At 48.6% G+C, this 24,356-nt stretch overlaps 1 protein-coding gene across 2 annotated transcripts in view; it reads left to right on the top strand.

The window, feature by feature from the left end:
• Positions 1-24,356, top strand: part of Znf423 (zinc finger protein 423) — a 303,273-nt gene that overhangs the window by 79,477 nt on the left and 199,440 nt on the right. For both annotated transcript variants that reach the window (XM_036187113.1, XM_036187115.1), the window contains exon 3: positions 21,481-21,681. In XM_036187113.1, coding sequence (XP_036043006.1) covers positions 21,481-21,681 — 201 coding nt within the window. The remainder of the gene's footprint in view (positions 1-21,480; positions 21,682-24,356) is intronic.

The raw sequence follows: 24,356 nt of genomic DNA, 5'->3' as shown, positions 1-24,356 counted from the left end.
GATGCCGCTTCGTATGGGAGGCTCGTTACCTTTGAAACAATGTCAGCTTTAGGGCATTTGCATGAGCTGTGGGTTTTACCTGGAATACCTTTCCTCCACCTTTTCATGCCTAGCTCTTTGTGCCATTTTAGTGTTGTCTCAAATGTCCCCTTCCTAGAGAGGCCCTTGTTGGCTACCAGAACTCCAGTTGCCTCTTGCCACTGTGCCGTTTCTTGTGTTGGACACATACTTGCTACTACCTTGGGCTCCCTGACTGCGTGCTCCTGCTCGGTGCTATTGACTTCAGTGACCTCTGGCTAGGATAATGCCTGGAATTCAATGGGTCTAGGAGGCACATGCTGCAGGCTCTCAGTTACAGCCTATGGGAGACGCCCCCCATCCCCAAGCCCCGCCATGTTAGGGGACCTTGTCTAGCTAAGGTAAGTCCATGTCTCAGACTTTATGAGGATGAGTCCTCCAGGTTCCTTCCTTCTCCATCCCTTGCTCCTTCCTTCCTTCCTTCCTTCCTTCCTTCCTTCCTCCTCCTTTGTTCTTTTCCCCCTCTTTTTTTTTTTTTTTTTTTTTTTTTTCAAGACAGGGTTTCTCTGTGTAACCTTGGCTGTCCTGGAACTCACTCTGTAGACCAGGCTGGCCTCGAACTCAGAGATCCACCTGCCTCTGCCCCCAAGTGCTGAGATTAAAGGTGTGTGTCACCATGCCTGGTTAAGTTCTTTCCTTTCTTTGTGGCATCATGACATCTTAGGATGTGTCCCAAGACCTCCATGTTCCTCCTTCTGACCTGTGTAGTCTCCTGGTCTTCCTTGTCCCAAGGACAAGCTGCCTGCAGACTCCCAGGCCAGAGTTCCCTCAGGCTCAAATGGATACAGAGGACCAGGTCTGGCATTCCTTCTCACCGAGGGCTCGTAGGCCCACTGGATCTGAGCAGGTGGATGTGTGCCCATGCATCTCCCAAGAGCTCATTTGTGAGCTGGAATCAGTGGATGCCACCTGCACCAGGCTACCTGTCTCAAATGCCTTCTCCCCATTACACAGTTGCCTGGGTTGATGAGACACAGGTGGGGGTGAGCTGTTACCCTACAATTCAGCTTTCTCCTCTAGGGACTTGCTTTTGGAAGGAGCCTGTGAGGTGGGGCTGAGGTCCTGAGGGAGCTTCTCTCTTTGTTCACATTCTCCAGTGTGAGGCATAGCCCTGATGCCTGCCCAATCTGGCTACAGGGATCTCTTTGCTCTTCTTCCTTCTAGGGCTATGATTCAGATGTTTCTGAGTTTAAAGATGATGACTCCCTTGTTGCCATGGGAGAGATGACCCCAAGCTCCACATAGTCGAGCTATTCAGGCTGATGGTATCATTCCTTTGGGAACAGAGGCAGTGCACAGGTGGTGGTGTGTTTGCTCCAAGACTTAGCTAACCTGGAGGGTTCTGTGTAGAGTTTAATCTGTGAGAAATGAGAACACTTTTCTGCTGTAATCATGGTGGAGCTGGGACCCAGGCCTGACTTTAGCGTATAACTTCAATACTTGTGGCTTTGTGGTACTGAAATGCTGGCCAGTAAGATTCAGCCATGCCCATTGACTTCAAAGGTGTGGAGTCTCCCAAACTTGTTGTCTGAGGTCACCACTGAGCCACCTGAAGCCCAGAGTACACATACATTCAGGTCCAGGTGCAGTAGTTCTGAGCTCAGTCTCAAGGCTTCTTCCAGCTTTCAAATTCAGGATCTGGTGGCGTTCCAGGGTTGCAGAACTACCTCTCTCCACTCTGATTGTGGACACATAGCCCCCCTCTCTGTTCTTAGAATGGATGAAGCTGCCATTTCCTCTGCTTCTCTGTGTTCTGTGTCCTCTTGGTGAGGCCACTATCACTACCCACTCAAGTTGCCTCCCCGGACCCTGGGCCTTCCTCTAATCTCCTTCCAGTGCTGGCCACCTTTTAAGTTTCTCGGTAGCCTGTCTGTCGCCATTCTTCCCCACTAGAGGGTGAATGGATCATCAGTCTTCTTCCCTGAGAGCTGCGGACAGTCCCTAGCAGTTGTAGGGTATGAGATGCTGTGTCCTGATGTATCTGCATCTCCCTGCTGGATGAGAGTGTGGTGCTGGCCCAGGACTCCTTCTGCCCCTGACCACCGGGTTATCTGTGATTCAACATGGGCCAGCAACTGGCAGTGAGAAAGGGAGGTGCCACTAAGGGAAGTCCAAGTCCCAACGACAATTGACCTTTTCTCCTATCTGAGTTTCTGGGGCAGAGGAATGTAGGGGTTTCCCAGGATCCCCCTGGAGCGCAGGGATGACTTGGTTCCATGGTTAGGTGAGGTTACGAAACCTGGGAAGTGCCCCTGTTTTGTGCCTCTTGCTGTTATAGCCAGAATTCCTGACTTGGAAATTGCTAAATTTTACTGAAATCTTCGGGTGTGAAGATGAGGCCCACAGTGACTTCCTGGAACAGAAGCACAATGTGGTGTGTGCTCAGAGGTATGTGCATGAGCACACATGAGCAACAGAGAATGGGCTTTGAGGCTACTGGGCACAGTCTTGGCCTGAAGGGACCTGTCCCTTCAAAAATTACATGATTTCAACCACATGGGTCTTTGTGTGTGTGTGTGTGTGTGTGTGTGTGTGTGTGTGTGTGTGTGTGTGTGTTTAACATCAGAGTGATGTCCAGAGCAGTGGATGGTGATGGGAACTTTGGCAGCTTTCCCTTTAGGCAATGCCGATGAAGGTGGTCCTCTGAACCAAGGCTGCAGCAGAGAGTTTCATTAGCTCAGAGGCCATGGGGTGGACCCCCTTACAAAACTAGGAAACCTATCCTGGAAGACAAATCTTAGTCCTCCCCATCCATCGCTGCAGTCCTCCCCATCCATCACTGCAGTACTCGCCCCCCAGTCCATTGCTGCAGTCCTCCCCATCCATCACTGCAGTCCTCCCCATCCATCACTGCAGTCCTCCCCATCCATCACTGCACTTGCTCATGTTGAGCTGTGAGTCACAGACTCATGTGAATTTTGCTCCAGATAAAGCTTTAAAGGCAGCTTCCAGAAGCCATCAAGGAGGTGAGCACAGCACAGGGCTGAGGAGATCAAAGTGTAGAAGGGTACGGATCATCATCAGGTGCACCACCTCATTCTGTAGTGACTGCTGCTTCTGCCTTCAAATTCGGGACAGGATGGGTGAGGTTTTGTGCCTCAGGGTGGTCCCAGACCAAACTTCTGGGTGGTGAGGTTTCAGTGATCCATGCTGTTTTCTATACAGCTTGTGTGTTTGACATCCGTCACGATTATCTCTGTAATCAGAACTCGAGGAATCTGCTACCTCCCCCTCCTCCTCCTCTTCATGGTAGAAAAAGACACACAGAAACAGTTCTGGGGAGAAAGCTAGATAGGACCACAGGCTGGCCTGATGGACTCCCTGTAAAGGGCACAGTGCGTGTGTGCACACCTGATGGCAGTGCAAGGGTTTCCTTAGGCTTTGCCTTCCCGGTTAGGTGTCCCTCTGTCCATTGTAGCTGAGAGCCCCTGTGGGCCGTCACTCCTGGAGCCTGCTTTTTATGGGCTTTGGTGCTGCTGGATGCCCACCCCCACTCCCACCCCCGCCCCCAGGCCTGGCTGGAGAGACCCACTGCTGCCCACACTCTTTCATGCCTGGGAACAGCTGGTGGCACCTGGACACTATGGAAACTGAGCTCTATGTGGGAAGCTGCTGCTCATGTGGCCTTCTCTGTGGCCTGGACTTCCATGTTCACTCCTTTCTGTGTAGGATGACCATCCTGGAGGCGCTCAGACCCTCACCTCCTGGGAACTACCCCAGCACAGAAGAAGCACCTGTTTCTTGGGGGTTTAGTGCGGGCCTGTTTCCACATTTGTAACAGCACACGCTTGATAGAGTGTGCAGCTGCACTGGGTGCCTGTCAAGGAGCCTCCTCTGCTTCCTTTCTCTGCTTTGTTGGGAAGATTTGCAGAAACTGTTCTGAACTCTGACCCTGGCTGCATCTTGCCTGTAGCAAGTGATCATGTGACGTCACCCGGTGTGATTTCTTAGCAACGGCTGTTTTTGGCTGGCCAGGCATGGATGTGCTCCTGTGGAGTGGGTTGGAGTAATTTTCTCCATTCGATGTGTGATTGTGGAAGGAGGCCAGGATGTGTTTTAGGCAGAGCCTGGCTCCTTCTTGAATTAGACTGTTTCCATTCTCATCTCCCCAAAGGTGCTTTCCATACACAGTCAGGACTCACAAGCGCAGCCTGCCCACAGGAGGGGCAGGAAATTGGTGAGAAGTCAGGGCTGGAGCCTTCTTTCCCCAGCACAGAGGGACAGAATCTGCATTTACTTAGAAATGACTCACTTGGGCCAGCAAGATGGCTCAGTGGGTAAGGGCACTTGCCAAAGCTTGATGATCTGAGTTCAATTCCCCGAATCTGCATGGTAGAAGAGAGATAACCCCTGTAGGTTTTCTCTGACCTCCCCATGTATTAATGTGGCCAGTGAACACACACACACACACACACACACACACACACACACACACACACATGCACACACGAATGCACACACGCATGCACACATGCATGCACACACGCACACAATAAAAAAAACCTACTAAAAATGACCAACTTGATGCTGTCCATCTGCTCTAAATAATGACACAAATGGCCTTCATTTATCACGTTCTATGTTCATGCATTCATTCGAGAATATTTGTGCGTGCCGTCTTACTTGGTACTGTTCGAGGCACTGGGGGTCTACAGTGACAGGGGCAGGTTCCTGTTCTGGCAGAACCTGATGTCTTGGTACCATTTCATTTTCCATGTCGAAAAGTCCTCTGAGTTCTCTGCCCCTTCCTTGCCCATTTGCACTACCCTGTATGGAGGGGAAGTGGAGCAGGAGCTGTGGGTGTGAGCACCACCTCTGGCTCTGCTGTGAGTGTGCTGTGTGGAGTGCACATTTGAGATTTTGGGTTGTAGGAGTAGACTGGGTTGGCTGTGGTGTGTCCCCCTTCCCAGAGTCTTTTCCATCTAAAACCCTATGTTTCCACTGTGATTCTCAAATTTATCTACTATTCATTCTTTTCAAAAATTTTAACATTTCAAACTTCAGTGGCTCAGCAGTAGTGTTTATTTAAGTGAACTATTTCACACGTAAGAAAGGGAATAAGGGCCATCCAGGAAAGACCTTTGGCTTTAGGAACACACCACATTCATTCACCAGCAGAGCTCTGAGGGGCCTTCGTTCTCCTGCAAGGCTTGGCATTCATCACTTCTGGGCTGTCTTTCTTCTTGAAATGTGGGTAAAATACAACTAAATGTTGTTGCTGGAATCACTTTAAAAACAGCATAGATGTTGGAATACCAGGATATGTACACAGAGTTTACAAGGATATGTTGGTGTATTGTATATAAGTATGCCTTGTATTTTGCTACTCGCTTGTTTTCTCTCAGATTATGCTCAGAAGGTCTATGGTGATCCATACAACCTTGTTTCATTAATTTTAATTGCTACATGGTTTCTACTTGTAACTATACCATGGTTTATCCATCTTCTACTTAAGGACATTCAGAAGGATTTTATTTGCAACCTTAATTCCTCAGCTATGTTCTCCCAGTGAACTTCTCCAGTGTACAGTCTTTCTAGCACACATGTCTTGTTGCTGAAGGATTGGGTCTGAGGGCATGGTGACAGTGTCTTCCCTCAGCTTTATCCATCAGCTCCATACTCCACTATAGGCTTCATTTTGGGTAATTTCCTCTTCTGGGACAGTTCCAGAAAATGTCCCTGGGTTGTGTTTTGGTGATTCCCATGTGAGCCTCATAGAAGGCAGTGGGAAGGGATGATTCTATGAAAGGTCTGGATGCTTTGGCCAGGGAGGGACAATGTCAGGGTGTGTGGACTCCTGCTGAGTGACCTCAGCAAGAACCTGTCACTTTGGAAGCCATGGTGGGTAAGCAGATTAAGAAGCCTATGCTGATGTTTTGCTCTGATTCACATGTCCTTTTAAGAGATGGGAAAACTGAGGCTGGGCAACTATAAGCTGATTCCCTGAGATACATGAGGACCCCTCAAGCCTAGGAAAACCTTCTGTTCTCTACTCTCTAGAGAGGCATCTAGAATAGGTCTTGGCATTTTTCAGGTAAGGGAATAAGCCTGGAACAGGAACAGGTACACTGACAATTTTCTCACTTAAATTTGCAACAGAGCCTTGAGGTAGGAGAGTGAAGATAGGGAAATGGAAGCTTAGAAAGGAGAAACAGTGTGGCTCGCAGACATGTCAAGAGTTAGCAACAGTGTTCACATAGCAGCCAGATGTCTCCTGTCCTCACCTCTCTCCTTTTTAGGGTGTTTCTTTACCCCTGCTGGAGTTGCGTAGCTGCCCAGACTTTCTGTGGGCTGAGTACTGGTCCATGGTCTGTCTCCTCAGCTGCATCCCTATAGAGCGACCTCTCCTGCCTTTGATGCAAATTCCTGCACTTTCCTGATAATATTCTGGGTTCTTCTTAACACGAGGGGGTCAGCCTCGAGGCAGCGCTGCAATTTATAATTCTTGAAAATTCTGTTTGGTGACATGAGTTAGCATTTAATAGACACCCTGCCACCTCCTCTTTCCCTATTGTGACAAGCTCCTGGCAGAATCCTTTTGAGACTCAAGGTAATTGCACCACGCTGCGAAAGGGAAGACCATGTTACGCTCAAGTGCGTCTCACAAACGTCTCCACAATAGACAGTCAGGTACGAGTTTTCTGGGCTTCAAGGTAATGATTTAAACTTAATTTGACCCTTGATGAGGGATCCTGTGTTTCCGGTCAGATACAGTCTTTGGTTTGGGCTTGCCTGCCATGCCTTCAACAGCAACAAAAATAATTCCTCGGTAACAAGTGCCTTTCTGAGGATGTCTGCTGCTGACAGCTAATATAGAATTATTGCCCCTGAATGCATTTCTGTAATTACTTCCCAGAGATCTGTCTTTGTGTTAGAAGACATTTCGCACTTTAGTAACGTAAGTGTTTTGGGAGGGCACGAACAATAATTATGCACAGTCTTTCCATGAAAATAAACCTAAAAAAATTATAAGAGCTAATGCTAAAATTGGTTAGAGTCATGGAGGAATTTAGTCTGAATTTGATTCGTGTGTATTTATTCCAAGTACAATAACCTTTCCTGTATGGAAACTTTTTTTTTTTTAAACAAAAGCAATGATGACAGAAAGAGCCTGCTTTCTAATTTTTGAGCCACACTGAAACTGAAAACTGATTAAAAGTGACAAGTTGCTCAAGACTGCATAAAGAAGCGTCATTACAGAGCCCTGATAGGAGACATTTGTGGTAATGGAAAATGAAATGATTCACAGTGTGATCAATAAAAAATTAGCAGCATTTAATAAAAGGTTTCTGCCTCATGTTGACTGAAGAGCATCAAGAGCTGTTTGAAATATGAGTTAAGAGACGGTTTGAGGATGAGCGCGGGGCTGGGTGGGGTGCCGTGTGTGCGTGTGCATAAAGATCACTTCAGTACTGACCCTCGGGTGGAGAGAGCCAAACCCTAGGGTGAGTCTGGAAGCTTGCTCTGTGCTGCCCACTTGACCTCTGACCTGTGGCTAATCTAATCCTCTGCTCGTCTTGTGTGCGAATGTAGATTCCTAGATTGGAGGCCAGCATGCAGAATTCCGACTTCTGTCCATCACACCAGGAAAGGTATGCTGGTCTGGAGACCCCCTCTGTTCTCTTGCTGGTGAGGATGCTGAGCAGCAGGTGTCTGGTTTTGTTCCACGGGTTATCGTAGGAATCTAGGTTTTACTGCCCACTTGTGAGACTCCAAACACTCTCTTGGGGACTGGGGTGAAACAAGCAGAAAGCCAACAGACCTTAGCAAGTGGATGAGGTTAAGCTGTGCAGAGAAACTGTGGTCCATGGAAGAAACCTGCTTCTGGGCAGGGTCCCTGGAGGTGGCTTGGGGCCAGAGTGCCTTGGGGGGTTACCTGGCCTGGGTTGGGTGGGACCTGGCATTCAGAAGCCTGTTACCACTTAACTTCTTTGACTTCCTCACATTGGGAGAAGCACCCAGCAGACCCTCAGCTTCTCTCCCTCCAGGAGACACTTCTGTGGTTCCTGGAATGTGGCACACACCAGATGATCTCCATGGTCAGTCACTATTTAACTTTTAAAGTTTTTACACAATCTTTGCTCTGTGGCTGGAGGAGAGGGTACTCCTGGCCTCCCAGGGATGCACAGAAGCCAGGCTGGAGGCCCTAGGTTGGAGGGTCATTGGTAGGGAGGTATCTGGCCTTTGGGTTGCAGTAGAGGCCTTGGAGTCTGTAGTACCAGAGACCACTTGCATCTGGGCAGGGCAGAATAAAGTGCCTCTTCCTGGTTCTGCTGCCACTGTCTGACTCTTCCCAAGACTCTGTCTTTTACAGACCCATGGCTAGACTTGTTTGTTCATTTGTTTATTTAGCTGTACTAGGGATGAAAAGTAAGGCCTTGTACATGCTAGGCAAGTACCCTAACACTGAGCTATACCCCGAGTGGGGTAATTACATGTCACAGTGGATTGGGCCCTTCCTGACTGATTGCATGGTTCACCTGTTCACTTCAGACTGCCTTCCTTCCTTCCCTCCCTCCCTCCTTCTCTCTCTCCTTCCCTCCATCCTTTTCTTGAGGCAGGGTCTCATTATGTATCTTTGGCTGGTCTAGAATCTCTTTGTATACCAGGGCTGCCTTGAACTCACAGAGACCCTCCTACCTTTCTGCCTTTTGAGTGCTGGGATTAAAGACATCACACCTCCCTCACCAGTCTTTTGGAACAACTACTGTGTACCACATTTACTGTGTATCAGGCTGTATGCTAGGTGCTGATAGGTGAGGGAAGCTGGACCAATGCTGTGACCCGCAGGAATATGTCGTAAGATCTCAGCTGGTTATGGCAAAGTCACTACCTGGAGGGATCAAGGATTTCCTCCAGAGGAAGTCAAATCCCAAGGAGTTTTTGGTGTTACTTGGCTTGTTATATTGTATACTTGGCTTGTATTCTGTTATGAAAATCATGTGTGCCTTTATAGTTTTCCCAATTGACTTTTCCCTAAGAAAGGCTAACTGTGTGGACTGATCACTCTCTGGACATATTCATTCCAGGTATTTGGAGAACAGCCTCAGGAAAGGCTTTCTCTGGAATCAGATATCTCCCTTAGCCATTTTCAAGGACTAGCAATAATAACAGTCCACATGAAAGTATCCTGATTTAAGGTGAATTCCACAAGGAGACACTGCCTAAGTCAGGTGGACCTTAAGTAATAGCTTTACACAATTTAGCTCAGACCCTCCTTTCTTACAGCCTTACTAACTTTATAGACCTTTAACTCCTTACCTAGCCACTTCTAGGACTATTTAGATAACCATCTGCACTGACAGCTGTGCACAGCCAGAACCCCAGTTCAAGCCCCCCTGTAATGATCATCATTGGCAGCATCCGACCAGGTCCATCCCCAGATGGAGGAAAGTTCCTTATCAGAGACACCTCTGTACTCTCTAAGAACAGACTTAAGCATCCTTGCCACCTGTTTGAGAAGGCCTGGCGGATGGGCCAATTAAGCTTTACTTCCTTCTTTCCCAAACCTTACTTCTAGTTCCAGACCCCCCTTTAACTATCACCAGAGGCATCTAGCTGTACACAGGTTGCCTAGCGACTGAGCACACTTCCCCCCACCCTGCAGAAAAACGGCAGATAGCTTGGACAGATAGGAGCCACAGGAAAAAAGAAGACAGTTTTATTTCCTCCTATTGACCTAGCAACTTACAGATTCTTAACATTTTCTACCAATCACGTTTAAGATTATAGTTGAGCACATAAGAGCCCTCTTTTTAGATATTACCCGAATTTAGCCCTTAGTTAATTCATTTCCCCATTAGTCACTTCCCTTTGGGGTTGCAAATGATAATTAACAGTTACTGCCCCTCTATGTGATTCTTATCACCACTCTGTTTGACCCTGGAAACCCAACTTTGCACTGCCAAGGGAATACTACTTGTAAATATATATATATATATATATATATATATATATATATATATACCAGGACTCCCAGGGCATGGGAGGACAGAGAAGAGAAAAGAGAATGGAAGAAGTAGATGGGTAAGAACTTGAGAGGAACAAACTGAGATGGGGAAGAACTAGACTGAAGGGCTAGAACAGAGTACTAAAGGAATGAGATGGAAGATGAGGAAGAGCCAGATGGGAAGAACAAGATGAGGAAGAAACAGATGAGAGAGAAGGAGAAGGGAGAGGAGCTGAGATGGGAAAGAACAGGAGGGATGAGAACCTAGAAGGGGCAGAACTAGATGAAGAAATTAAGATAGAACCTGGAGGAGACAGCAGATAAGTGTAGAGAGAAATCAGGCAAGAAAGGAGCTAGATATGAGAGAATAGAAGCTTGTAACTGACAGAATAAAAAAATGTACGGACTAAGGAGTTTTGTGTACATAGATTCATTTCTTTTCATCAAAGATTAATTATCAGCTGGTTGTAGATTCTTCCCGGACCCTGGGAGGGGACCAGAAGGGGCTGGACCCCCTTAGTCCCAGTAGTCCAACAAACTGCTGTTATCAATAGCAGAAGGCGTATTTATCAAGTGCTCAGGGTACTCGTGGTAGCAGGCAGGCAGCAAGGAGTGGGCCTTAGGGTAGCCCTGGCTGCTGATGTGGAGCTGGCCTGGTGGGCCTCTTCAGAGCCCTTGCTGAACAGCGGGAGCAGGGATTCCCTCCTGAGTGAGCTCATGGTACTTTCTAAGTGTCTGTCTCAGGCCTACCCTGGCACAATGACAGGTCACCAGGGCACACTCTTTCAAAAAGTCGTGTTCCACAATCCATGCCCTACTTACAGATGGGCCCACTGAGGACCAGAGAGGCACATATACCCAGAAGCCAAAGCAACTTGTTGCGCATGCTCTGGGCTCTATGTGAACTTCATCCCCAGCCAAGATTCTGCAGTCTGGCCTTGGGTTCTGGTTAGAGCGCGACAGACCCCTCCACTCCCCTGTCTCCTCACGGGGTTCTTCTTGTGCAGCTACCACAAGGGCCAGCATCTGGGCCTTGAGTTCTGTGTCAGGATCTGGGGCAGTTAGGAGAGCCAGGCCTGGCCATAGCCACAAATCTGCTGGATTGATCTAGTTCCCGCATGGTCCCGATCACCTCTGGCCTGCCTGGAGATATCACCTGACAGCTCAGAGAGGACAGAATGGTCACCGCTTCAGCAAGTCACAGCACGCAGTTTTCATAGTTCCAGGGAGGTTTTGTCCTACTCTTCTTGATCACTGCACATGGTGAGATTACGTGGTGAGATTACGTGGCTGGGGGAGTGTCACCGTTAATTACTTAATGGAAAACATTTATTTTTCCTTTTCCGGGAAAGCATTTGGATGGCTGTCCTTTATGTCCCCTCCTCTCCTTCCCTCCACCCCACCGGCCCTGTCACTGCTTCCCACTTCTCCCCTGCTTATCTCCAGTGAGCATGTGCAGGTGTGCTGTGGGCAGAGGAAGCTGCCATGTCCCTGTGTCTTTGAGGGATGGACTCCACACCTGAACAGCTGGGTTGAGGGAGAATGTTCTCCCTTTGTCTATAAACAATCATCAGGAGCAAGATGCTTGTGACGGAATGTTGGCTTTTTCACGGTACAGAGCTAAACTTGGTTCTTTGGAGTGCCTGCAGTGTCCCCAACAGTGGACAGAATCTAGTAGGTAGGTATTCAGTAAATGTTGGTGGACTGCAGGTGTGAAGCTTTGTGTCTGATAGGGCTGTACCTGGGGGGAAGCTCAATGCTGACCAGGGTCTAGTTGGCAGAAACTGGAGTGATGCCAGCATCAACAGGCCCTGGTAAGCGGAGCTCATAACCTGATCAGGCCACAAAGTCACCATCATGTTCAAAATGAAGATAAGGCTCAGCAGTGTAAGTCATCAAGATCACATAGAATGGACACCAACCTAGGTCCTGAGTGACCAAAGAAAGGACACTGCATACACTGTTCAGCTAGCCTCCTCATCTAAGGTACACTGAGCAGATGGCCCCGGATGTTAGAACCCCTGGTTGCTCCTGCTGGGCATCCCATGGCAGAGACTCTCAGTTGGGCTCTAGGTCATATCCAGTCTTCCAAAGTCTTAATCGTGCCCCCCCCCCCCCCAATACTGTGTAGCCCTGGCTGTCCTAGAACTCACTCTGCAGTCCAGGCTGGCCTTGAACTCAGAGATCTGCCTGCCTCTGCCTCCTGAGTACTGGGATTAAAAACATGTACTGGGTGAAGGTGGCGCACGCCTTTAATTCTAGCACCCGGGAGGCAGAGGCAGGCGGATCTCTGTGAGTTCAAGTCCAACCTGGTCTACAAAGTGAGTTCGAGGAAAAGGCGCAAAGCTACACAGGGAAACCCTGTCTTGAAAAATAAAAACAAAAAACCAACCAAACAAACAGACAAACAAAAAACCATGTGCCACCAAGCCCAGTTCACATTGTTCCTTAAAACTCAAAGTTAACACATACAAATCTAGAGATTTGGGGCCAGCAAGCTAGATTAGTGCAAGGGTACTTGCAGCCAGGCCAGACAGCCTGAGTTTGATCCCTGGATCCCATGTGCAAGACAGGACAGATTCCTCGAAGCTGACCTCCACACATGTGCTGTGACGTGCATAATAAGTGCATGGGCACACACAAACCAAATTGTTCAAAAAATTCCAGAGATTTTACATAAAAATAAAGACTTCTTCCTATATGGAAACAAATAGCAAATGAAGCTGTGCTGGGTACACTTTCCATGGGTGATGACTGTCTCTGGAGCCAGACAGGGCCACTGGGGGGGGGGGGGGCTTCACACCCCACAAGCCTTCCAGGAACACCCCATGCATCAGGCTGTATGATGTTGAAGATTTGTGTCATGTGGGGTCTGAGTGGCAATGGGTTTTTACCCCAATCTGAGCCAGCTTGGCTTTCTGTGTAATTGGTGTAAGGTGGCATCTCCCTTAATGGGCTATGGGTCACAAGATATGCTGGTTAGTCTTCTTGTCAACCTGACTCAATTGAAGTTGTCCGGGAAGAGAAATTTTAATTGAGAAAATGCCTTCATCAGATTGGTGTGTCTGTGGGGGTATTTTCTTCATTAATGATTGATGTGGAGGGCCCAGCACACTGTGGGTAGTGCCATCCCTGGCCAAGCGGCTCTGGGTTGTATAAGAAAGCAGACTGAGCAAACCGCAAGGAACAAGCCCGTAAGCAGCTCCCCTCCATGGCCTCTGCATCTGCATCCCTCAGTGATGGACTGTGGCACTGGAGGGTAAGGCTAAGAAACCCTTTCTTCCCCAAGCCACCTTTGGTCATGATGTTTAATTGTAGCAATAAGGAGCAAACTAGGACCCAAGACAAAGGTGCAGAGGAAGGAGGGAACCTTGGCTGCAACACTGTGAGTCAGTTCTGGGTGTAGGTTCTGGAATCTCTTATGGATGAAGAGATGTTCCTTGGAAGGTTCTGGTCATTTCCAGGGTCATCTAGGGTCCTGGGCTGGACCAGCCCCTCATGGACAGTGCATCCAGCAAAACTCATGAAGTGCGGTCTGACTTGACCCTGACTTGACTTCTATTCTATCCTTGAACCCCCTGACCCTGACTGGGGGCAACAGTCACTTCCTTCTTTAAGAGGCAGGACATGAACAGTAAGTTATGTGTTGAGATCTTTGCCAAGAACCCTGCTGCCAAGGGCACCTTAGCTTGAGTGTTAAGTGCTGGTTTGTACTGCAAATCCTGTCAACCTACAGATAAATAATGGCTACTTGGGGCCAGCAATGGATACATAAACATGCTGTCTAATTGGAGTCGGAGGCTCTTGGTCCTGTTTGGTGTCTCCCTGTGTCCCTGTCCTTGCAGGCCCACTAGCTCAGGCTGTGTCAAAAAGTGTCCCCTTCTATGTAGGCAGGGCCCATACAGATATGGAGCTAAGCTAGCCAGCACCCAAGTTCTGAAAGTACTTCTTGCCTTGGGAATGTGGTTTCAGGACGCTTACAGGCTGTCAGAATAGAGTATGGATTTTCGGCTTAAGAAATCGTTGCCTCCAGTAACTGTGGAAATAGATGGTGCTTCCAGCCTGTTTCCCCCTCAAGCTGTACTAGGGGTGAGGACAAGAAAGGTGGGCCAGTGAACTGTGAGGTAAATGTGTCAGTATGCGCCCCCTGGCAGACTCAAGTCACATGGCAAGTTTGTTCAGGGACGGGTGGGGGTGTGAGGGATGGAGGGTGGGGGTGCCACTCAGTCTCCTCTGAGCTAAGTGAGTTGTTTTATTAGGGGTGTGTGGGTGTCTGCATGGACATTTTTGTGCCTTTCACAGGGGCACGTGCCTTGCTTTCTCCATCCTTAGGAACACACACTTGCTGTGTGTGTGTCTTTAACCCTTGCCTGGGTCATGATGTTGAATGTGTTGGATAAGTCAGCAGCCATAAACCATTTTCTCACACCACATGGATTAGATACTAGGCTTCATATTTATTACCTTATTATAAAGAATTAAATGAGCCCGGGTGGTGGCACACGCCTTTAATCCCAGCACTAGGGAGGCAGAGGCAGGCAGATCTCTGTGAGTTCAAGGCCAGCCTGGGCTACAAAGCAAGTTCCAGGACAGCCAGGGCTACACAGAGAAAACCTGTCCTCGAAAAACAAAATAATAAAAAAAAAAGAGTTAAATGGGGCTCAGAGACAAGAAATGACTTGTCCAAAGTCCCCACTTGCTAAATGGTAGAATGTGGATTGGAATTGGGCAAGTTGATTCCACAGCCTGTGACTCTTGTCTGTCCTCTCTTGCCTTCCCATGGTCCCTGCACTACAAGGCCAGCCATCTGCTGCTTGTGTGTATTGTTATTTAAATGACTGCCTTTGGTCCAGCAGCTTGTGTCCATCAGGAGTAGGCTGTACCTGGTGTCTTGATGTTTCCCAGACCGTGGGCTCTCAGCACTAGGATGTACCTGAACTCAGTACTGGGTGGTTGTGCTTTCTGCAGAGGTGGGGAGCACAGTTTCACATCCAGGCCTAGTTGTGAGGGGAGATGACAAGAGAGGCCTTCCTGCCTGGCTGACTGATGACTTGGGCCCTCTCCTCTTTCCCAGTTCCCCTGTGATCCTTCTTTCTGCCTTTGCCTGCTCTCACCCTCTGGGTAGAACCTCCCAGGCACCTGTACTCATTGGTAGGAGGGGCTTAGCGGGTCTCACATCCTATCATGGCTGTCCATTTAGTGAGTGTTGCTCTGTCTCCTTGCTGCAGCAGGAACAGATGCTGCCAGTCCCACTCAGGGCCTCGTGGGCAGAGCAGAAACCAGAGGCTCAGGCAGGAGGCCCTTCTGAGGTCATGTGTAGCAGGGGGCGTCTGGAGCTGTCTGTGTAACCCACATTCCTGGCCCACTTTCTCTTCAGCTCCTCACCCGCTCACTCTGGTGCCCACATCACATTTATGAAGTGTCTTTTTTGTGTCAGCCTTTCTGTGGGCTTTGAGACCACCAAGATAAACAGGGCTAGGAAGTGCACTTAGCTTGTAGCAAACATGTGTATATTATGCCTGGCACATCCTGGGCACTCAGGAAACATTTGTGGATGAAGGTGGAATGAATGAAGGTGTGATTGTTGGCCCTGGCATGTTCTCTCTGGCTTTGCCCTTGGAATATTATGGTCTCTCGCCTCCACCATGTGGTGCTCAGCCTTGAAGTCCCAAGGACAGGGCTGTCCCCATGGTTCTCGGAGCTTCTCAGGGTGTCCAGGCCCTGTACCTGATGACATCTGGATCTACAGATTCCCCTGGGAAGAGAAGAGGCCCCCATCTGGGCACAGTGCCTGCTTGACCCAGGGACAGAGGGTCCTCGCTCACTGCTGATTCCTGTCTCAGCTGTCCTTAGGTGTTGGAGCCCCAACAGCCCGGGACAGAAGCCCAGGAAGTTTCCCAGACCCACAGCCCCAGGCTCACCTTCCTTTCTCTGGACTGGACAGACAAACACAGCTGTTTTCCATCCAGCTCGTCATCAGGTTCCCCCTTCAGTGACCTGTGCAGTAGCTAGTTTGGAGATCTGGAATCCAGAGCTGTCTTTACTGGGGTGTTCCTAATTAGTTGGCTTCCCTGTCTGAAACTTGGCGATAGCCGTGGCATCTAGGCATTAAGTTACTGTAACATGGAAGCCTCTGGCAGAAGATCCCAAGATTCCCTCTGTGGGGTGGCTGGGCCACCTTCCTCTACCTTTGACGAATTGCTGCCCCCTCTCTGCCACTTCTGAGGCTGTGTAGAGCTTCTGTCAGAGTCCCTGGCTCTCCCTCACACTGTCACCCTGAGGAGGATGGTCGCTTAGTGGAGTAAAGAAACTACCTTCCTAATGAGAAGCAGCGTGTGTCCTGGTCTCGCTACCAGAAACCTCCAGCCTATACCTTTTGGTTCAACATTCAGAGTTTCATAGGATAGAGTAGCCTCTCTGTACAGGCCAAATACTTTGAGATCAGCAATATTGGACTTTTCCAAACTACAAGTTGATGTCTTTATGTGGTCCCACTTAATGCCATTGGCTAACCAGTGCTGTGACTACGGCTTGTAGACACAGAGACTTGCTTCTTTGAAACCAATTCATTTTTCTACATCCTCAGCACTTACTGAAGAGCGCCCACCATGTGGCTGTCTGCACCAGAGGCTGGGGGATGGTAGTGAGCAGAAGCAGCCACGGCCACACCCCATGGAGCTCGCGGTCTGATGGGCATGCTCTGGCCAGTTAAGTGTCAAGCATCCCCTGCGTTCAGTGCTTTTGAGTGACTGGCAGTCTGTTGTTATTTCTCTCTATTCTGTGGGCTGACTGGGTTTGGTGGCAGGGTTCTCTTGGTGTTCCTTGAGTGGCAGCTGTGTGGTGGCCAGTCATAGCCATAGCCATAAGAAGTCGATCAGGGATGGAAGTCTGAGTTGGTGTATACCTATGGGTTGTACACTCACATACTGGTACTGGATGTTAAGCCGAAGCTGTGCTAGGCTTGGACTTCTCACAGTCTGGCAGCTTCATCCCCAGTGGGAGTATCCCAAGAGACCTACTGGGAAGCTTCAAGCTCCTTCCTGCCTAGCCTCTGAAGAATCCCTGCACATCACTTCCATTGCGTTCTGTCGGTTAGAGGCTCACCAAGGCTGCCAGCCTGTAGGGGACTGTGGAGGGGAAGTGAGTCCCTCTTCTTCAAGGGTGTGGGGTCAAGGACTTGTTGCAGAGGGCAATTGGAATGAGAATTATTTTGGTGTCTCTAGGAAATGCAGACTGCCACAGTGTGTGTGAGAGAAAAGGCAGATTGGTCCACATGAGCATCTTTTGTACCAAGTGCTCTCACAGCAAGGGGGTCCAGGTGCGTGTGGGGTTTGTGTCAGGTGGGTGAGAGGTAAGGACGTTCTCCTGCTTAGAGAGCAGGAAGTATTAAGTCCTGGGCAGAGGCAGTTGGGCAGTTTGTGGAACCAAAAGGCCTGTGTGTCTGTGCAGACACATGCTAGGACAGAGAAGACAGCAGGAGGTGACACAGACCCTCCCTAGGACTTCGATGCATGTACAAATCTCCAACACTTGGCTCATTGTTTCTTATCAAGTCTCTGTTGTGTGTGGACTTCTGGCCTTCACTAACCCATAGAACCCCGTTTTCATCCCTTAGATTGGGGACACAATGGTAAACACTCATAGCACTCCCTAGCTGGCTATGCTCGGAAGGTATGGGGCATCCAGTGAAGGTTCAGTTAGTGCCAGCTGCTGTCTTGGTGGCTGCCAGGGCAAACACTTAGAAAGTGTCAAATTGTAAGTGTGGCGTCTGGGAAGTAGAGGCAGTATCAGTTTGGATTTGGAAGGCAGTGTTTTCTGACTCCCTTGGTTTCCTGTGCCATGCATGTGGTCACAAGGGAGTAGCCCCATGCAGAGAGTCCTTGTAGCTTGGGTTTCCCCTGTTCAAGGCTTTAGTGGCTGTAGATGGCAGCTGGGAGAACTGGAGGGGGAAGGAGCTGGTGAACCACTTTGCAGGAAGGCCCTAGCAGGCCAAAGGTCTTGACAGGAGAAACCAGCAGGTTGCCTTTCCCAGCTTTCTGACTATTATGTCTGACCTCCAGGTGGCCAGTAGGTTGGCCATAGTTGAAGCTAGGAGGCCTCTGTGCCAGAAACATGTGGTGGCACTTGGTAGGGACTTGGACATGTCTAGGCCTCAGCTACCTGTGCTTGTTTTAGCCACATCCAGGCTTAGAGCAGGGACCAGGAGGACCTCCGATGCAGGAAAAGAAAGGGACAGGTAGGGTTACTGAGTCAGAGGTCAATCCTCTGATCCTAGAGGTTTATTGTGAGGCCGATCCTGGTGGGTCCAGGGTCGAGGAGAAGCCAGAGAGTGCTCCAGAGAGGATGTTGGCTCAAGAGCCCTCTGTTCTCCTGAGTCGGCGGTCTCTGGGAGCTGATGTCCCCACAGATGGACAGGGTAGGCTCCACTTATTCTATAGCTTGGGGTGACCCTGGAGAGCCTCTGTTTCCTTCCCTGGCAAAAGAAAAAGACTCCTCATCCTTTTTCCTTCTAGTGAAGTTTCTAGAGCTGGGTAGGAAAGTAAAGTAACCCTTCCTTTATCCCTCTTTTTCTTTTCTTTTCTTGTTGGTTCTTTTTGAAGACAGGCTTTCTCTGTGCAGCCCTGGCTGTCCTGGAACTCGCTCTGTATACTAGGTTGGCCTTCAACTCATAGAGATCTGCCTGCTTCTGCCTTCTGAGTGCTGGGATTAAAGATGTGGGTCACCACTGCCGACCATAGTTCTTGTAGCCAGTCCTGCCCTGAGTCAGAGGGCTTTTTGTTTCCAAGGTCCTGATTGCATGGAGTCAACAGAGACCCTGGGTGCTGGGTCTTCAGTAAAGTCTCTTCCTCAGAACTTGGGTTGGCTAGCAGAGCCTTCTGTGTGCCTGACCTTCCTTGAAGGTCAGCCTGGTGGAGCGTTCCACCTCTGGGAGGCTGGATGGTGAGGTCTGGGCCTTCATCTGCCCCTTTCTCCCCTCCTCTGTCCCTTTCTGCACAGCCTTCCCATTAGTAGCCAGACATAGAGGAGGTGACAGTTTCTTAAAACAGATTTATACTCTTGGACGACTTTATGGGCTTTTGCCTTATAAAAACGGAGAGTTGACATTCTGATTTATCTACTCCCGAGTCAACAGGATGTACCAGATTTAAAGAGATCAAATGCAGTGTGGTGTTTGTGGTTCCAGTTGTGGATTCGCTGAGCTATTACAACTAGAATTGCCAAGTAAATATGGCAAAAAAAAAAAATAACAAGGGGGTAATTTAAATATGTCTATTAAACTGCGTGTTAAGTACAGTAGCAAAGGCTTGGTGCGAAGTGTAACTTACTATCTAGAGAGTTGGTAGAGCAGATAAAGCTGGAATTATGGCTCTTTAAATCCTCTGCAGAAGGTTTCCTTTGTTTTTGTTGTTAAATTAAGGGAAGAGACAGTAAACTAGAATTTCAGAGAGCAGTGCTTGCCCATGTAACTACGATGTGTGATGATTATAATTTCGAAGGCTCTGAACGATATTTTTTACGTCTTCACTTTCTATTTCTTCACATTGCTGTTGCTGCTGTGGATCAGATTCCCTGAGATAAATATGCTGCTTGGCTTTTAATGGGATTTCTGTATTGCCAGGAGTTGGCTTGTTCTGGTAATAAAAGAACCTAAAAATTGTACATCCCTTAATTGGTAAGAAGAGAGATGTTTTGATGGGCCACAAATGGAAGCATTGATTTTTTTACTGCCTCTGCCGTGTGTCCTACTCTGTTCCCTGCCATGGAAGGCGGCAGCTGGCTCTCCGATGAGCTGATTTGTGTTCCCAGGTTCTCGATGCTGGGGGCTTGGAAGTATGTGTTCTTTGCAGACAGGAGAAATAGAGCCCTTATAACATCATCTGTTTCTAAATTGAAATATTTATGGCTCTGTGCTTTGCTCCTCAAATTGAATGCGTTCTTAGCTTCAGGTCTCTCTCTTATGCTTTGGCGACTGGCCCTGGGGAATTTAAAGGTTGTCTGCTAAGCCTTTTTTGGTGACAGTTATGTGCATGCAGATATGCACACAACACATATGCATGCACTTTTGAATGCATATATATTTGCATAAATACATTTATGCATGATAGAGGCCTTTTTAGTTGATTTAGATTAGTGCTGCCAGTTTTTGACCAGTAGATCTGTGTTGCAGGACAATTGTGTGTGGAAAGGGACAATACACACTTTAGTTTTCCAATCCAAGAGTCCCTGTATTTTGATGGGCAAGCTTAAGCCTCTGACATTTATGAGTGCTACTAACATTATGTGTAGTGCACTTACCTTATTTTTTCTTTTTGCACTTTGCTTTACAAGGTCTGTTAATTTCTAAGGTTGAGGCTATCTTCTGTTCCCACAGATGTGGGGATGTAAGGTAGACAGAGTCAGGAAATGGAGAGTGCTGGGATGTTACCCCTCTGCTGAGTATGGGAAGGCCCTGCTTTGAAGTGGGACTCACAGAGCTGTCCCTCTCTGTGGGATGCTATACCACATGACTTTTTGAGCTCCTTTTCAGGTCTGGGATGCGAGATTGTGAGATGGGGCTGTGTACCTAGAATTGTGGCCTTGCAGAGCATGTAAATGCAGAGCTTGATTGTGGCCATGAGTCTCTTCCCTCCACAGGCTCACTGCATAGGTTAAGTCCAGAGCAGTTGTTAATCTTACAGAAACCGCTACTGTTCTCCAAGCCTGGTGTTTACTGTCTAGGTGGCTCCCTGGTCACTGGGAACAGCTGGATCTGTTCAGGCTCTTTGTTGTCATTGCTTTGTTTTGTTGAGAGGGTTTCACTCTGTTGCCCAGACTGGCCTTATAGTCACTAGGTAGCTCAGTTTGGTCCTGAACTCAGGATTTTCGTACCCCAGCCTCTTGAGTGCTGCGATTGCCGGCAAGCCACCATAGCTGGCTCCATTCAAGTTCTGGATTTAAACATCCCAGGTCCTTCAGCTTCATGCCCTATCTGTCTTCTAGAGACAGGACATTTGCAGGGACCTGGGAGATGTGTCGTGTGAAGGGCTAACGTGCCTGAGAGGTCCCCATTCCAAACTGCAGGGATTTAGGGAAAATGACAAGTCTGGGTGTGTTGGGCACAGCTGTGGGGGCCTCGGAGAGGGACGCCATGGAATTGGATTTTTAGGAAACAAATACTAAGTAAGGCATTCTCACTTCCCTGAGGGGTCACAACCCCCAGCAGCCACGCACAGAGGGAAGATGACAGGAAGTCCTCCTGGAAGATTTGCGCCACGAATTAAAGAATCTGGTTGAGAATTACTGCACCACATGCTACAACCCCCCCATATATTAATATACTGAGAGGTGTCAAGAATAATGGACCCCAGGAGGTAGAGTAATTAAATGTATCGTAATAAATACTGGGTGATTCTTTTAAACCCCTTTCCCGAGCCCCTGTCAGCTGATGTGGACTGTATTCTTCCTGTTGGCAGGAGGCCTAGAAGGAGAGGCAGAGTGCGATCGGAAAACCAGCCGTGCGCTGGAAGACAGGAACAGCGTGACAAGTCAAGAGGAGAGAAATGAGGACGATGAAGACATGGAGGATGAGTCAATTTACACCTGCGATCACTGCCAGCAGGACTTCGAGTCTCTGGCAGACCTGACGGACCACCGGGCCCACCGCTGTCCTGGAGGTAATGCTAAATAGCGCCGGGATTCTGACAGGTGGTTACATGGATAATTGGACATAGCAACAGCTTGAAGCCTCAAGTGAGATTAAAGAATTAATAATGTAATTTTACAGTTAATGTCATTTTATTGTGGTGTCTTGGGTACCCTGTATCCTCTTTTAAATAAAATTAAAAATAAAAGCCACAGCTTCCTGGCAGGCAGAAATTAGGTAGAGGTGCCCTGCCTCTCTCTGTCTAACCATACTCCACAGTGTACGGGCTGCAAGTGGGTGAATCCGTACCCCAGATTTCTGGAAAGCCTTTTGGAAACCTAGCAATTAAGAGGTTGTTAGTGCAAAGTTAAGCAGCTTAAGTGTGGAAAGCCATGCAAAGCAGTGAGCTGTGAGGAAGGGTTTGTGATAGGATGGGGGAATTCCCAGGACCAAGGCCAGCCTGTGCAGTGGAGACCTGGGTCTACCTCTGGGTTTGTGCCACCTCCTGGGTAAGAGAATTGGTAAGAGACGCAACCTGCACTGTGGAGGGTGTGCTGGGACATGGGGTCATGAGGAGCCACTTAAGACTTCAGCAGAGTGCCTGCTTTCTCTGTCTCTGTCTGGTGTGTATGTAGTTAGGGACACGTGTGTACATTGGGGTGTACCAGCCGCACTATAGGGACACATGCATTTCTGGGCTCTGAGCTTTGTAGAGGGAGACCATAGGACCTATGTTCTTTTTCACAACCCTGTAAACTTCATTATGGTCATCAGTAAAATCCTTTGGATGCTGGTTTTGGGGAAAGAGCCCCAAAATCTAAGGTCATTTTTCTGAAGGGGACTGTCACCCATTTGGAGTCAAATTTACTGGTAGGAAGCAGCTTGAAACTTAAAATTCTTGCTTACTCTGTTCCTAAAGGCCCTTAGGTATGGCTGGACCTCTGCTGACAAGTATTCTCCCATCTCAGCAGGTCCTGGATCAGGACCTTCTTCTTCTCCCTTCCTTTATCTCTAAGCATCCACGTGAGTCTCATGCTCGTTTCCCACACTTTTAACAATGTTAGTGTTTCTATGTGGAGAAGAAATCCTGAGATGGTGGAGCAGGGGCAGGAGAGGCAGGGGCTGGAGCTGAGGTCAGTGTCAGAAACAATAGTGGGTAGCTAGCTGCTTCAGTTAGGCAGACTTCTCCTACTGGCAGGCTCTTTTCTCCATGGCCTCCAGTGGGCTGAACTCTGCAGCAGCCTGTTTGCAGGATGCCAAACATTGGTATTGAGGTTGGTGGAACCCACTATAGCCCTGCTTATTTCCGAACAGGACCCCACTAACGACCTCCATTGGGATGTGATATCTAGGAACACCCCCAAAACCTGGAGCATTGGAAGGGAGTCAGAATATGAGTAGTGACCTTGCTTAATAGCATCCTGGAGAAATTCATTATCACCCAGTCTGGGAGCTTCCTGACATGGAGGAGACGTGCAGAATTCTCCTCAGGACTCTTAGGATCACTGAAATGAACCACTGGGAAGAGTGTGGGCCTTACCCCAAACTCTTCACTCCCTGAGGTGGGCCACACACTCCCATTGCTTCTGCATTAGCAGCTGTTGTGTGCGTAACCTTTCCTTCTTTGGTGCTCTGGTGCCCTGGCCAGTTCAAGCTATTCACCTTACCAGTTCTCTTCTATACATTGGACTTTAGCTTAAAAATGTTATGAGGGTCTTGGTTTCTGCTTTTGTATTAGAAATGATGTGAAAATGTAGTAGCAGTAGCCTGATATGGTGGTGCATGTCTTTAATCTCAGTACTCAGGAAGCAGAGGTAGGTGGATCTCTGTGAGTTTGAGGCCCGCCTGGTTTCCCAGAGCTAGTTCCAGGACAGCCAGAACTACACAGAGAAACTCTGTCTTGAAAAACAAATGGAAGGAAGGAAGGAAGGAAGGAAGGAAGGAAGGAAGGAAGGAAGGAAGGAAGGGAGGGAGGGAGGAGGGAGGGAGGGAGGGAGGAAGGGAGAAAGAAGGAAAATGTAGAAGGAAAGAAGTGTCTCCTTGGCTGGGCTCACCCTTGATCAGGTGACAGGAGCCGCTAGTCCTGCTTCCTGCTGTACAGAAGCTGTCGTATGTCCGTCCACTCTAGGGGAAAGACATTCCAGAGAGGCTCTTGCTAGGGGAGTCTGGCAGCTATGGGGCTCTGCTAAAGTTCCTGTCAATAAGGCAATCTTACCTGAAAAGCGAAAAACCCTGTGTCTGCCTGATTCTCCTACTCGGCGCTCAGCACAGAACACACGTGACTCAAGTGTACAGATTTTTCCCTGCTGAGCAGGGGACTCTAGTGTGTGTCTTCTGATCTAATCCAGCTGTCCATTGGGGTCCCACACCCATAAGTTGGATTTGAACAGTTTGACAAAGTGACTCAAAGAACTCAAGGAAACGTTTCTCTTGTAAATGCCAGCTTACTCTAAAAAGCTGTAGTGGAGGATGTGGACACAGAGATGTGGGTGAGGTGTAGGGAAGTGGCATGGAGCTTCCTGTCCTCTGCATACCACCCTCCTAGTCACTTGGACTCATCCTCACCAACGTTTCTGAACCTGGGACTCCTGGGGTTTCATTGCATCATCAGGCTGCTTAGATTATTGGCTGTTGGCCATTAGTCTACCCTCTAACCCCTCCCCTTCCTTGGAGGTTGGGAACCAATGAGAGGCTGTCAGAACACAA

Source organism: Onychomys torridus, chromosome 5, assembly GCF_903995425.1.
Source record: "Onychomys torridus chromosome 5, mOncTor1.1, whole genome shotgun sequence".
Classification (NCBI taxonomy): Eukaryota; Metazoa; Chordata; class Mammalia; order Rodentia; family Cricetidae; genus Onychomys; species Onychomys torridus.
This window is presented reverse-complemented; position numbering and strand designations above follow the sequence as displayed.